The sequence below is a fragment of the Columba livia genome, chromosome 25 (assembly GCF_036013475.1).
Source record: "Columba livia isolate bColLiv1 breed racing homer chromosome 25, bColLiv1.pat.W.v2, whole genome shotgun sequence".
NCBI lineage: Eukaryota > Metazoa > Chordata > Aves > Columbiformes > Columbidae > Columba > Columba livia.
In genome coordinates, this window is record NC_088626.1 from 1,671,882 (window position 1) to 1,683,133 (window position 11,252).

General features: G+C 63.7%; 1 protein-coding gene across 2 annotated transcripts; it reads left to right on the forward strand.

The window, feature by feature from the left end:
* The first annotated feature begins 167 nt into the window (after positions 1-167).
* On the forward strand, positions 168-11,197 carry DMTN (dematin actin binding protein). Of its 2 annotated transcripts, XM_065040922.1 has the most exons (17): positions 1,953-4,883; positions 5,624-5,687; positions 5,943-5,999; positions 6,519-6,593; positions 6,777-6,932; positions 7,056-7,100; positions 7,196-7,304; positions 7,409-7,465; positions 7,539-7,691; positions 7,782-7,891; positions 8,246-8,351; positions 8,444-8,508; positions 8,594-8,642; positions 9,329-9,336; positions 9,559-9,618; positions 9,701-9,781; positions 9,861-11,197. In XM_065040922.1, exons 3-17 carry the CDS (start codon positions 5,982-5,984, stop codon positions 9,972-9,974), a joined length of 1,206 nt encoding a protein of 401 aa, XP_064896994.1. In that variant the 5' UTR covers positions 1,953-4,883; positions 5,624-5,687; positions 5,943-5,981; the 3' UTR covers positions 9,975-11,197. The 2 variants fall into 2 exon arrangements, 1 of the variants encoding a protein (XP_064896994.1); XR_010468007.1 differs by lacking the exons at positions 1,953-4,883; positions 9,329-9,336 and adding an exon at positions 168-1,876.
* Positions 11,198-11,252: the final 55 nt, after the last annotated feature.

Sequence of the window (11,252 nt, forward strand, 5' to 3'; positions counted from 1 at the left end):
GTGCCGTGCGGCGCAGGGGAGGGGATGCTCGGCGCAGGCATGGCTCCCGGCGGACAGACAGACCTGCCCGCAGCGGGCCATGGGCTCCTGTGAAGGTAGGGCCCTGCTACCCCCCACATTGCCCCCCAACAGCCCTCCAGCAGCGGTTGGCAGCTGCCTGGCTTTGAAAGGCACCACTGGGATGAGGGGCGACCTTGCGGGCACATGGTGGGCTCCGGGGAGTGTGTTTGGGCACAGCGGGTGCACACAAGGGTGCAAGAGCTGGTGCGCGGTGTCTGGGTGTCTGTCTGCTGCAGGATACATATGTTTCCAACCTTCCTACTCCCTTGGGGCACCCCTGGGTGCTGAGGTTGGGGGGCTGAGCTCCACGGCGGGTGCCACGGACGGTTCAGACGCCCGAGTGGCCCCGGGCGCAGGTGGCAGCCGCCGAGCAGCCGCTGCGGTTGTCTTCATGCTTGAGAAACTGGGTTAGCAGGGGGAAAGCAGCCGTGATTATTCACGGGCACGGCCCCTGGGGGGGGCAGCTGGCAGGGCGGGGGCCAGCAAAGCCCCTTCAGCGTGGGGACACGGTGGCGTCTTGAGGATGAGGCCATGATGCTCTTGGTGCAACAAGCCAGGCGGGTGCTGGCATCTGGGGGGGGGTGTTTGTGTCCCCCCAGATGTGCATCTCTCAACGTGCATCCCCCCCAGACGTGCATCCCTGGACCTGCATCCCCCCAGATGTGCACCCTTGGGTGTGTATCCCTGGGTGAGCGTCACCCCGAGATGTGCATCCCTGAACGTGCATCCCCCAGCTGTGCACCCCTGAGTGTCCATCCAGAGGGTCCAGCAGCCCTCGCTTGAGCCAGGAGGGGAAACTGAGGCAGCAAACAGCACGGGGCACTGGGGAGAGGATGCAGCAAGGGAGCTGCTGTCACCAGGCAGCTCTCTCCCACACAGAGCCGGGAATAGCTGCCGGCTCCGGCGCTGCGGCACCAACGCAGCCCCCGCAGCCCCCCGGGAACTGGGGTGCTCGGGATGTGGGGGGCTCTGGGCTCTCCCGGGCAGCATCTGCAGAGCTCAGGGCTTGATTTTTAGCAGACGCTCAGCACCTCCCTGGCCCTCGCCCTTCCTCGGTGGAAATTCCTGCCGTGTTTCCCCTCCCAGGGGAGCGTGGGGTGGGTACCGTGCTCAGAGCACCCCCAAACCCAGGCTTTGGGGCAGGATAGGTGGGGGGGTGCCATCCTCACCCATCATTGTGTGCTCAGCTCCCCCTCTGCTCAGCTCTGCGGGTCTTGGGGGTGCCAAACCCCCAGCCGGGGTGCGGGGGCCGGGGGTGCTGCCCCCAGCTCCATCCCCCAGTTGCAGCGGGGGGGGTGCAGGGCCCACCCAGCACCGAGAGGGTTGTTTCTGGCAGCCGGGCCAGCGGCGTTATTTATGTTTTCCTCCCTCTTTGTGCCGGGGAAGCGGTGGGAGCGGGAGCCAATACTGCTTCGTCATGATGCCGGCTAATTCTCCTCTTGTTCCGAAAGAGCCTGAGCCAGCAGCAGAGGTGGGGAGAGGCGAGTGGCAACCCCCCCCCGCCCCCCACGCACCCACCCACGCACCCACCCACCCACGCACGCCCTCCCCGGCGCCCAGCACCGGTTATCGGTGCGGCAGGCGGCACAGCGCGGTGCTGGGGCTGGGAGATAGGGCTCGCACGCTCGCTCGCACCATCGCACGCTCGCCCGCACGCTCTCGGATGCGCGCTGCGGCGCGGCGGCTCGGCCGTGGCCACGGCACAGGGCCTGGTAGCCCACGGGGTGGTTGGGTGGCCAAGCGAGAGGAGGAGGACAGAGGGGTCCCCCCCAAAAAGCTGCCTACAGCTGGAGGTATGCGGTGTCCCCGGCATTAGGTGAGTGGCCGCGGGTCTCGGTGGGGAGAGGGGAGGGAGGTGGCCAGGGGGAGCCTGGGGGGGGTGGTTTGTCGGTGTCGGTGTCTTTGCTTTCCCGTCGCTTTTCGGTGCCGCTGCTCCCCCTCCTTTGGTGCACCCCCCATCCTGGGGGGTGGGGACAGCCCCATATCTTGGCCCCTGTCCTCTCCGGGGATGCACTGTGCCCCCTCCCCACGCCTGGCCGTGCAAAGCCAGCTGCCCTTGCCGGGGGGGCCGCGGGGACAGGAAGGGCGGTGACCCAAGGCGGGGACTTGGGGACACGGGCTTCATCACTAAGGGGGGAATAACCCCTCCCGGGGCTCCCCCCTGCGTCCCCTCCATGGCAGCACCCCCACTTCACCCCCACTCCCCCGGCACACCCCACGTCAGAGCAGGGACAAGGGATGAGACCATTCCCAGTGGAGTGAGTTTGGGGGGGTCTCAGCGCCGTTGCTGGGGGGGCACCTCCATCCCGCACCCCCCAGTGCAGGCTGTGCTGGGTTTGATGTTCCCTGTGTGTATCATGGTTGGGCTGTGGCAGTCGGGGTGTCACCGTGTCACAGGGTTTTGGACTCCCCCAGCCCCATCCAGCCCCACTGATGCTGCACTGAGGGGCTGAACTCCCGTCACCCACCGCCGTGGGGCAGTGGGGGGAAACTGGGGTGCAAAGCCCAAACCCCAATATCTTGGAGTTATTTCCTTAGGGTGTGGGGGACCAGCTCCTGGCCGTGGGTGTGCAGGGCCGGTGGTCAAGCAGGGCTAAGCCCAGGTAGCCCTGGGCCACCAGCTGCCACATCGACCCCAGGGACCCCCCGGCCACATCCCAGTGTCTTCCCAGGCGGGTGGGACCCCTCACCCCAAGATGCTCAGGGCACCCCACGGGGCAGTCCCAAGGGCTGGCAGAGCTGGGGGGCTCATCAGGGACCGGGGGGCATCACCAGCCCCACACCGGGAGCCCCTGGGGGCCGCGGCCTCCTCGCACACCCCCAGCGGGTCCCTCCGTGTGCGGGATGAGCAGGCTAATCCCATTTTAATCCCAGATTACGTGCCACGTGAGCCGCTGCCCAAAGCGGGCTGCAGCGTGGCCATCGGGGCCGTGCAGGGCGAGGGGCCAGGGGTAGACACCCCACCCCATCCAGAAGCTTTAGGGTGAGAACCATGCATCCCTGCTCTAAACTGGTTGGGGGGGTCCCAGCATCCTGGCAGGGCTGGGGACCAGGAGAGCAGCTGGGCTGGCCCAGATTCCTCGGGTGGGAGGAACTGAGCAGCTGGAGGAGGTGACAATGTCCCCTTCATCTCCTTCTGGATGGGGTGGGCGTGTTGCTGTGATCCCCTCAGCCAGGGAAACTGAGGCACAAAGCATCCTAGTGTTCGCAGGAGGGCAGATGGGCAGGGTGCACCCTCCACCCTAGGGGATGGAAAAATCCCAGGGGCCAGGCACTGGTGGCTTTTAAGGCCACTGAGATGTCCCCGTGCAGTGGCACGGAAGCAATGGGCTGTCAATAGCCAAAGGGTCGCTCCCCTCTGCCGAGCGATGCTCCGGTGGGGAGGGAAAGGGCGATAAAAAGCAGGACAAAGGAGGAACTGGACACCGGTGAGACGCGGGTCGGGGACCCACGTGCTCCCCGCCGCGATCGAGTTGCCGGTGGGGCCCTTGTGTGCCTCGGTGTCCCCCGGCGAGGCGGGCAGGATGCTCGGTGCCTCTCCCGTGTTGTGTTTGTTTGGGGTTTGCTGCGGGAGGAGGAGGAGGAGGCCAGGGCTGGGCTGGGAAGCACAGGACGCCGTTCCCAGGGCTGGCGGGAACCGTCTGTTCGGGGAACTTGTGACCCCACCGTGTCCCCCCCGCCCTGACGCTGGCAGGGAGCCGGGGCAGCTGCGGGACCATCGGGGTGTCCGTGCCCAGCAGCATTGCAAGGGCAAGGGGAGAGGAGGAGGGAGAGGGGAGGAAGGCTGGGGGTCCCTGCCCGTGTCCCCCCCCCAGGACGAGGGGGTTTGTGCAGCCTGGCCCCTGGCCCGGGCGCTGATGGCTTTGGCGGCTGCGAAAAGTCAAATCCGGATTTCCTCGGGGTGGGGAGGAGGGAACCGGCCTCTTCCCGCTGCAGCAGCAGCAGCTCTCCCCGCGGCCCCCCCGGGATGTGCTGTGCAGGGGGGGCTGGCACCCCCACAACCCAGCGAGCCCCCACCAGCATGTAGTCTGTCTGTCTGTCCATCCCTCCTCCATCGCTCTGTTTCCCCTGCATCCCTGCCCAGCATCTCTCCTGGCTCCAGCAAAGCACTGCAGGTACCCGGAGCACCGCCCTGGGAGCGGGGCACGGTGTTATCCCCCCCTTGCCCCGCTCTCCCTCACCCTCCTGGCCAGGAAAATCCCAAACACGCACCGGGGTGCCCTTATCTCGGGGAGCAAGGGGGAGCATGCGGGGGATCTGCCAGCAAGGGCTGCGGGGAGATTGGAGGTTGCCATGGGCAGAGAAGCTGCCATCGGGGCGGTGGCTCCCTGGCTGCACCAGATAAGGTGTCCTCATATCCCCAAGACGGGGGGGCGACTGTTCCTGGGCTGGTTGTGCAGTCCCGACACCCCTCGCCAGCCCTTTTGGCTGCATCGCGGTGTTTCTCCGCACCCCCGGCTTGGGCTTGTTTTCCTTCCCCGCCGGCATCCGCATCCACCCGTCCCCGCACCCACCCTCCCGCCGGCCTCTGGGCTTCCTCTGCCTCCTGCTCTTTGCCATCTCATCCATCTGCTGGCTGCCACCGCTGCTGCTGCCACCGCGTCCCCACCGCCTGTCCCTGGCCCCCCCTGAGCCCCGAGCCCTATGGGTGCGAGCCGCAGGCGGGGGGGCTGCCCTGGCTCTGCCACTGGAAAGTCTGAGCTCATGGGTGCCCAGGGATCGCCCGGACAAAGCTGCTTTGTGCCGCGCTCTGTGTCGATCTGGGGGTGTCTGTCCCACCAGCACTGGTTTCTTCAGACCCCTGGGAGGTGCTGGGGATGAGTGTGAGTAGATCAGGGCCCCCGCAGCAGCAAAGTGGGGGGGTTATTTGTGTCTAAGTGGTCTCAAAGGCTCAAGGCTCCAGGCTGGAGCTGCTGGCAGAGCATCCTTGTCCCTGCTCGACCCTCAGAGGAGCAAACCGAGGGCTGGACGTTGTGCCGGCAGCTGGAGGATGCTCTAGTCCTTCTCCATCCCTGCATCCCACGGGGATGGGCTCTGCGCCCACACTGGAGCCGTGGGGCTGGGGGACAGCAGGACTGGTTGTCCCCAGGAGTGGTGGCATCTCCCCAGCCCCACGCACAGGCTGCCGGGGGAGCAGGTGGCTTTGAGTTTGGAGGGCTCTGGCTCTGGGTTGTTGTTGCATGAGTTTTTAACCCAACGCCCTCCCCTCTGAAAGGAGAAGTTTGGAGGAGAATGGGGAATTTTCCCCTTTGTGTGGGGGCATTGTGGGCTTTAAAGCGCAGGGAGGGCTCAGTCCCGGGGGGCTGCGGGGCAGGGGCTGAGCACAGCACCCCCGTCCTGCTGCCGCTGGAGCCTTCTCGAGCAGCGGACAAAGAGCTTCATTACCTCTGCTTGTTTGGCAGCGCTCGTCAGCAGCCGCTGGGCAGCGGGGCCGGCACGGGCAGGGAGGTGGGCAGCGGGACCAGGGGGATTGCAGGGACAGCGGGAGGACAAGGCTGAGCTCCAGAACGCTGTCACCCTCGCTGTCACCCTCACTGTCACCTCTCTCTTGTCTCCATCGCAGAGGCAGCACCCGAGCCCCAGCGCGACGTTAGAACCCAGAGGGATGTGGAACCACAGAGGCAGCGGTGAGTGGGGGTCCAGTGTGTCCCAGTTCCTCTGCCCTGCCCCAGGGGTGACATGGAACCATTCGGCCACCCTGGGGACAGTGACATCCCCTGGGAAGCCTGTCCTGCCACTAGCACGTTAATATTTGGCAGTGGGGCTGTACCAGCTTTGTGCTGCATTAGGGTCCAGGGTGGGGGGCTGCTGGGCTCAGTGGGGGTGGTGTGGAGCATGGGTGTCACCCCAGGTGCCCCAAAACCCCTGCTGTCCCCATGCAGGACCCTGTGACTGACACAGCCCCGCCAGCCCACAGCTGAATGGAAAGACTGCAGAAGGTAAGGGGGGGCATGAGTGGTGTGCTGGGGGGCTGCGAGTGGGTGCTGGGGTGGGCAGGGTGCTGGGGACATGGGGTGGTGGGGCTGGTGGCCATGGACAAGGGCTGGTGGCCAAGGACAGGGATTGGTGGCCAAGGACAGGGATTGGTGGCCAAGGGCATCACCAGGAGAGTCACGTCGGGATGCTGCTGGCAGGGCCCTGCCTTCCTTCTCCTCCTCCTCCTCCTCCGCCAGCCCAGCCTGGCAGCACCATCTAGTGGCAACACGTCCTGGCCAAGCCACGGTCACCTCCCCGGTGTCCCTTGGCCTGAACCCCGACGCTGGAGCAAAGGAGACCCCAGCACCCATCCTGAAATCCCACCATCCCCAAGGGTGTTCCACCTGGGCACACTGAGGTCCATGGGGCACAGGGGTGTCCCCAAGTCCCCCAGCCATGCGCTGGGGTCCTGACCATAACCCTGAGCCCCTTCCCAAGCTGGCCATGCCAAGGTTTGCCGAAATCTGCCCTTTTCCTTCCAGCAACCACTGACCTCCCCTGGGAGCGTCTGTTCCTCCCGCGGCTCCAGCGTCCCGGGATCGCCCTCCAGCATTGTGGTAAGTGGTCCCTTGTGTCTCCCCACCACGTCCCTTCATCCGTGGGGTCAGTGTGTGCCTCCCCAAACCCTCTCCATCTTTATAGAGGGGCCACAGAGGATGCCAGCCCCAGGGAAGCCCTCCCTGTTCCCCAATGTTCCCTTTCTGCACCCCAAAAATAAAGATGTTTTTCCTTCCTTCCAGGCTAAGATGGACAACGAGGTTCTGGGCTACAAGGACCTGGCTGCCATCCCCAAGGACAAGGCGATCCTGGACATCGAGCGCCCCGACTTGATGATCTACGAACCCCATTTTACCTACTCGCTCATGGAGCACGTGGAGCTGCCCCGCAGCCGGGAGGTGAGGGAGCCCCGGGGCCACCCTGCTTGATTTGGGGGGGGTGGGGGGAAACCCCCCCAGACAGAGGGTTCCTTGAGGGCAGATGTGTGGCTGCTTGAATAAATTCCTTCTTGCCCTTTGCAGCGCTCCCTGTCTCCCAAATCCATCTCTCCGCCTCCATCTCCAGAGGTGAGTACCGACAGCTCTGGGATGCAGGCGGGGGCTCTGATGGGGGGGGTGATGCTGAATTACTGGGGTCTCACTGTCCCCCCCCTTGCCCGCAGGTGATCCGGGAGTGGCTGGAGAGCCGGACCCCCGGCAGTGCCCCCCATCCCACCCCTCGCCAGGGCAGCAGCTCGACCCGCAGCAGCGTCCAGCACTTCCACCGACCTGGTACAGCCCCCCCGGCACCCCCAGCTCCCCAGCACAAATGGGGAGGTCCGGCAAACACCTTCCCAGAGCCGTATTCCCAGCCCCAAATCCCCTTTTCCTTGCAGAGACGGACACGACGGAGCTCAACATCTACAAGAAGCCCCCGATCTACAGGCAGAAAGGTGAGCGGGGGGGTCTGTCCCAGGGGATGGGGCACCCCGGGGCGCTGCCTCACCGCCCCCCTGTACCCCACAGACCATCACCCCGGTGCCCACCATGGGAAGCACCTCATTGAGGACTTGATCATCGAATCCTCCAAGTTCCCAGCGGCACAGCCCCCAGACCCAAACCAACCCGCTAAGATTGAGACCGACTACTGGCCGTGCCCACCCTCGCTGGCCGTCGTGGGTAGGTGGGCAACAGGGGCTGAGCTGCACGGGGGGTCTATTCCCCCCAGAGACCCCACAGCAGATATGACGTTCCTTTTTGTCCCCCCAGAGACAGAGTGGAGAAGGCGAATGGCCTCCAAGAGAGGGGAGGAGGAGGAGGAGGATCTGACGGAGGAGATGAAGAACCTGCGGGAGCTCCAGAGGCAGGAGCTGAGCAAGGTGGGGGGTAGAGAGGGCAGGTGGGCACCCTCCTTCAGTCGGGCTTTAACTACAAAACGTTGCCTTATTTTAGTGGCTTTTGGTTTGAAGTGCAGAGAATACATTGGAAATTCCACTGTTTCAAATCCTTTCCGTTTTCCAACACATAACACTTTGTTTTAATTTTCGCCTTGGAGGACTGGTACTGCCAATTTGTATTATCAAACCATTAAAATATTAACATTCCAGAAGACGGAATCAATGCTTTCACTAATAACAGAGATTTTCCTATAGTAGAATGCCTTGTTTTTAAGATCTTATAAAGCTGATACACAAGATATATTGATTCCCCCACCCATGTTCCTTTGTTCCCAGATCACCTCCAACCTCGGGAAGCTGATCCTGAAGGAGGAGATGGAGAAATCTCTCCCCATCCGGAGAAAAACCCGCTCGCTGCCGGACCGGACGCCCTTCCACACGTGTACGTGGGATGCTCTTCCCAAATCGCATCCCCTCCCTTCCCTAACCGGTGGCTTTGGCTGCCTGTACCCCTGACCCTCTGTTCTCTTGCAGCTCTGCACATGGGCAGCTACAAGAGCTCCTCGCTGCCCGCCTCTGGCAGGAGCACCCTCACCCGGGTGAGTGGGCAGGCCAGGGCCACACGGCCTGGGACAGGGACTGGGGGTGACAGTGTCCTGATGCTGTCCCCTTGTCCCCTTGCAGCTGCAGTCGGCAGAGTTCAGCTCGGCAGGCAGCGAGAAGAGCAGTCCGGGTGAGCATCAGCCCATGGGGTGGGATGTGGGGATGTCCCAGGGGATGCAGGGGTGTCCCCAGGGATGGGGAATGTCCCCAGGGATGGGGGATGTCCCCAAGGATGGGGGATGCAGGGGTGTCCCCAGGGATGGGGTGTGTCCCCAGGGATGAGAGATGCAGGGGTGTCCCCAGGGATGGGGCATGTCCCCAGGGGTGGGGGATGCAGGGGTGTCCCCAGGGATGTGGGGTATAGGGGTGTCCCCAGGGGATGTCCCCAAAGATGGAGGATGCTGGGATGTCCCCAGGGATGGGGTATGCAGGGGTACCCCAAGGATTGGCAATGTCCCCAGGGATGGGGGATGACCCCAAAGATGGAGGATGCTGGGATGTCCCCAAGGATGGGGGATGCAGGAGTGTCCCCAGGGATGGGGCATGTCCCCAGGAATGGGGGATGCAGGGTTGTTCCCAGGGGATGCAGTGGTGTCCCCAGGGATGGGCAATGTCCCCAGGGATGGGGAATGTCCCCAAAGATGGAGGATGCAGTGGTGTCCCCAGGGATGGGCAGCGTCCCGAAGGATGGAGGATGCTTGGGGCAAGCCTGGGCTAAGCAAAGGGTGGAAAACCACCTCTTGGAGCTTGTCATCACCTGGGGGAGGACAGCAGGGGGGTCCCCAGGGCTGAGCCCTGCTCCTCTCTCTTTTCCAGGCCTGCAGGTAAGCGCTTGTCTGGCTGCCGGTGCGGAGACCCAACGAGAGGGTGATGTACAGGGTGGGGACACTTGGGGACACCTCTGTGATGAGCTGGAGGTGGGAGGGTGGATGTGTCCATCCCCAAGCTGGAGCCCATCACCTTGGCTTCGGTTCGGGAGAGAGAGGGCAGCGCTTTAGGGATATGGGGGGGGGGTCACAGCTGATGTCAGCATTTGTGCCCCCCAGAACGGCCAGCGCGGGCGCATGGACAGAGGCAACTCCCTGCCCAGCATGTTGGAGCAAAAGGTGAGCGGTCTGGGGGGGGCCAGGGCAGGGATGGGGGGGGCTGTGGAGAGGGTTTTACAACCTCCCTGACCCCCCCTTGCAGATCTACCCCTATGAAATGCTGATGGTGACGAACCGCGGCCGTGTGAAGCTGCCGCCCGGTGTGGACAGGACCAGGCTGGAGGTAGGGGCTGAACCGGGGTTTTGGGAGGGCAGAGGGCACAGAATAGGGAACCCCATCACCCTCTTCTCCCCCCCCGCAGCGACACCTCTCCCCTGAGGATTTCCTGCGGGTTTTCGAGATGCCCCCCGAGGAGTTCGGCAAGCTGGCCCTGTGGAAGCGCAACGAGCTGAAGAAGAAAGCCTTCCTCTTCTGAGCCCGCCGAGCTCGCCCCGTGTCGCCGTGTAACCGCTTTAGGGCTCTCAGCCGGTTTTTACTAGGACCCCCCCCTTCCCCTCTGTCCCAGCACCCCCGGCTCTGCCCCCCCACCTCGCTCCTCCTGCGGGAAAAGGGCTCGGGGGGCTCAAACTGCCCTCGCTGCCGGGTTTGCAGGGGGGTTGATGGGGCTGGGGGCAGACCCTGCGGCAGGGCAGGGACGGTTCAGCTGGGAGGGGAAGGTGTGTGGGGGTCTCTGTGCTTTGTGCCCCCCCCTCTTTGCCTGGGCACGCTGGCAGGGGCAGTGCCTGGCTCTGCTTTTGGTGGCTGGGAGTGTGTTGGCTTCGTTGTGTGGTCAGTGGGATGGCTTTTCTCCTCCCTGGGGGGCAGCTGCCTCTGGGTGTCCCCCCAGGTGCCCCTCTGCCCTCCCACACTTTCACCCCAAGAATTGGGAAGATCCTGGGGACCCACTCACTGCCAGACTGATGCTCTCCCAGCAAAGCCAGGCTGCCATCCCACCTTGCCCCCCTCTAGCCCCCCACTTTTAACATCCCCCCTGGTCCCTCCTGTGCCAACAGCGATGGCCACAGGGACACGGACACTGCCAAAACCCGCCTGGCACCGGGCTGGCGGAGGGCAGGGCTGGGACGCTGCTGAGATGGAGCAACGTGGGATGGGGCAGGGGGGCCGGGGGTGTCTCTCCTGCTGCAGACACCCCCGCAGCGGGGTGATGCATTGGGAGGGATGCAGCAGGGCCATGGGGTACAAAGGAGCCGGGCACGGTTCGGTGGGCACTGAGGTCTGGCCCCCTGGCCGTGCAGGCAGGGCTCAGCACCTTCCCTTCTCTCACACCTCTCCCATCCCCTCTTCGGGCACATGTTTTGGGCAGGACCCTTCTGTCCCCGCACCCCTCGTCCCCCCCACGCTCCCCGGTTTCTGTTTCCAGCCACTTTCCAGCCGCTAGACCTTGTTGGGATGTAAAGAATGTAATTTATCGGGAAATCACTGGCCCATACTTGCCTTTCACTGCTACTCTACAAACGACATATCTATAAATATATATAAAAATATGGGTTGTTTTCTGACTGGACTACAGTGATTCACTTTCTCTGTTTTTTTGTTTTGTTTTGTTTTGTTTTTGTTATAGTTTTATTTTATTTGCTGGTGTCGGAGAATCCGCGTGAGAGTGATTTTTTGCTTACAATTAAAGGTGAAATGGCTTTACCCCGGCTCCGCTGCTTTTCCTTTCCCACTCAGTCCCGCCCCCCCGCCCCGGCCC

Excerpts from the sequence above, each read along its gene's own strand:
- DMTN (XM_065040922.1), top strand. Across the intron at positions 8,352-8,443 it reads CCGGACGCCCTTCCACACGT|CTCTGCACATGGGCAGCTAC; the intron begins GTACGTGGGATG and ends GTTCTCTTGCAG. Across the intron at positions 8,509-8,593 it reads GCAGGAGCACCCTCACCCGG|CTGCAGTCGGCAGAGTTCAG; the intron begins GTGAGTGGGCAG and ends GTCCCCTTGCAG.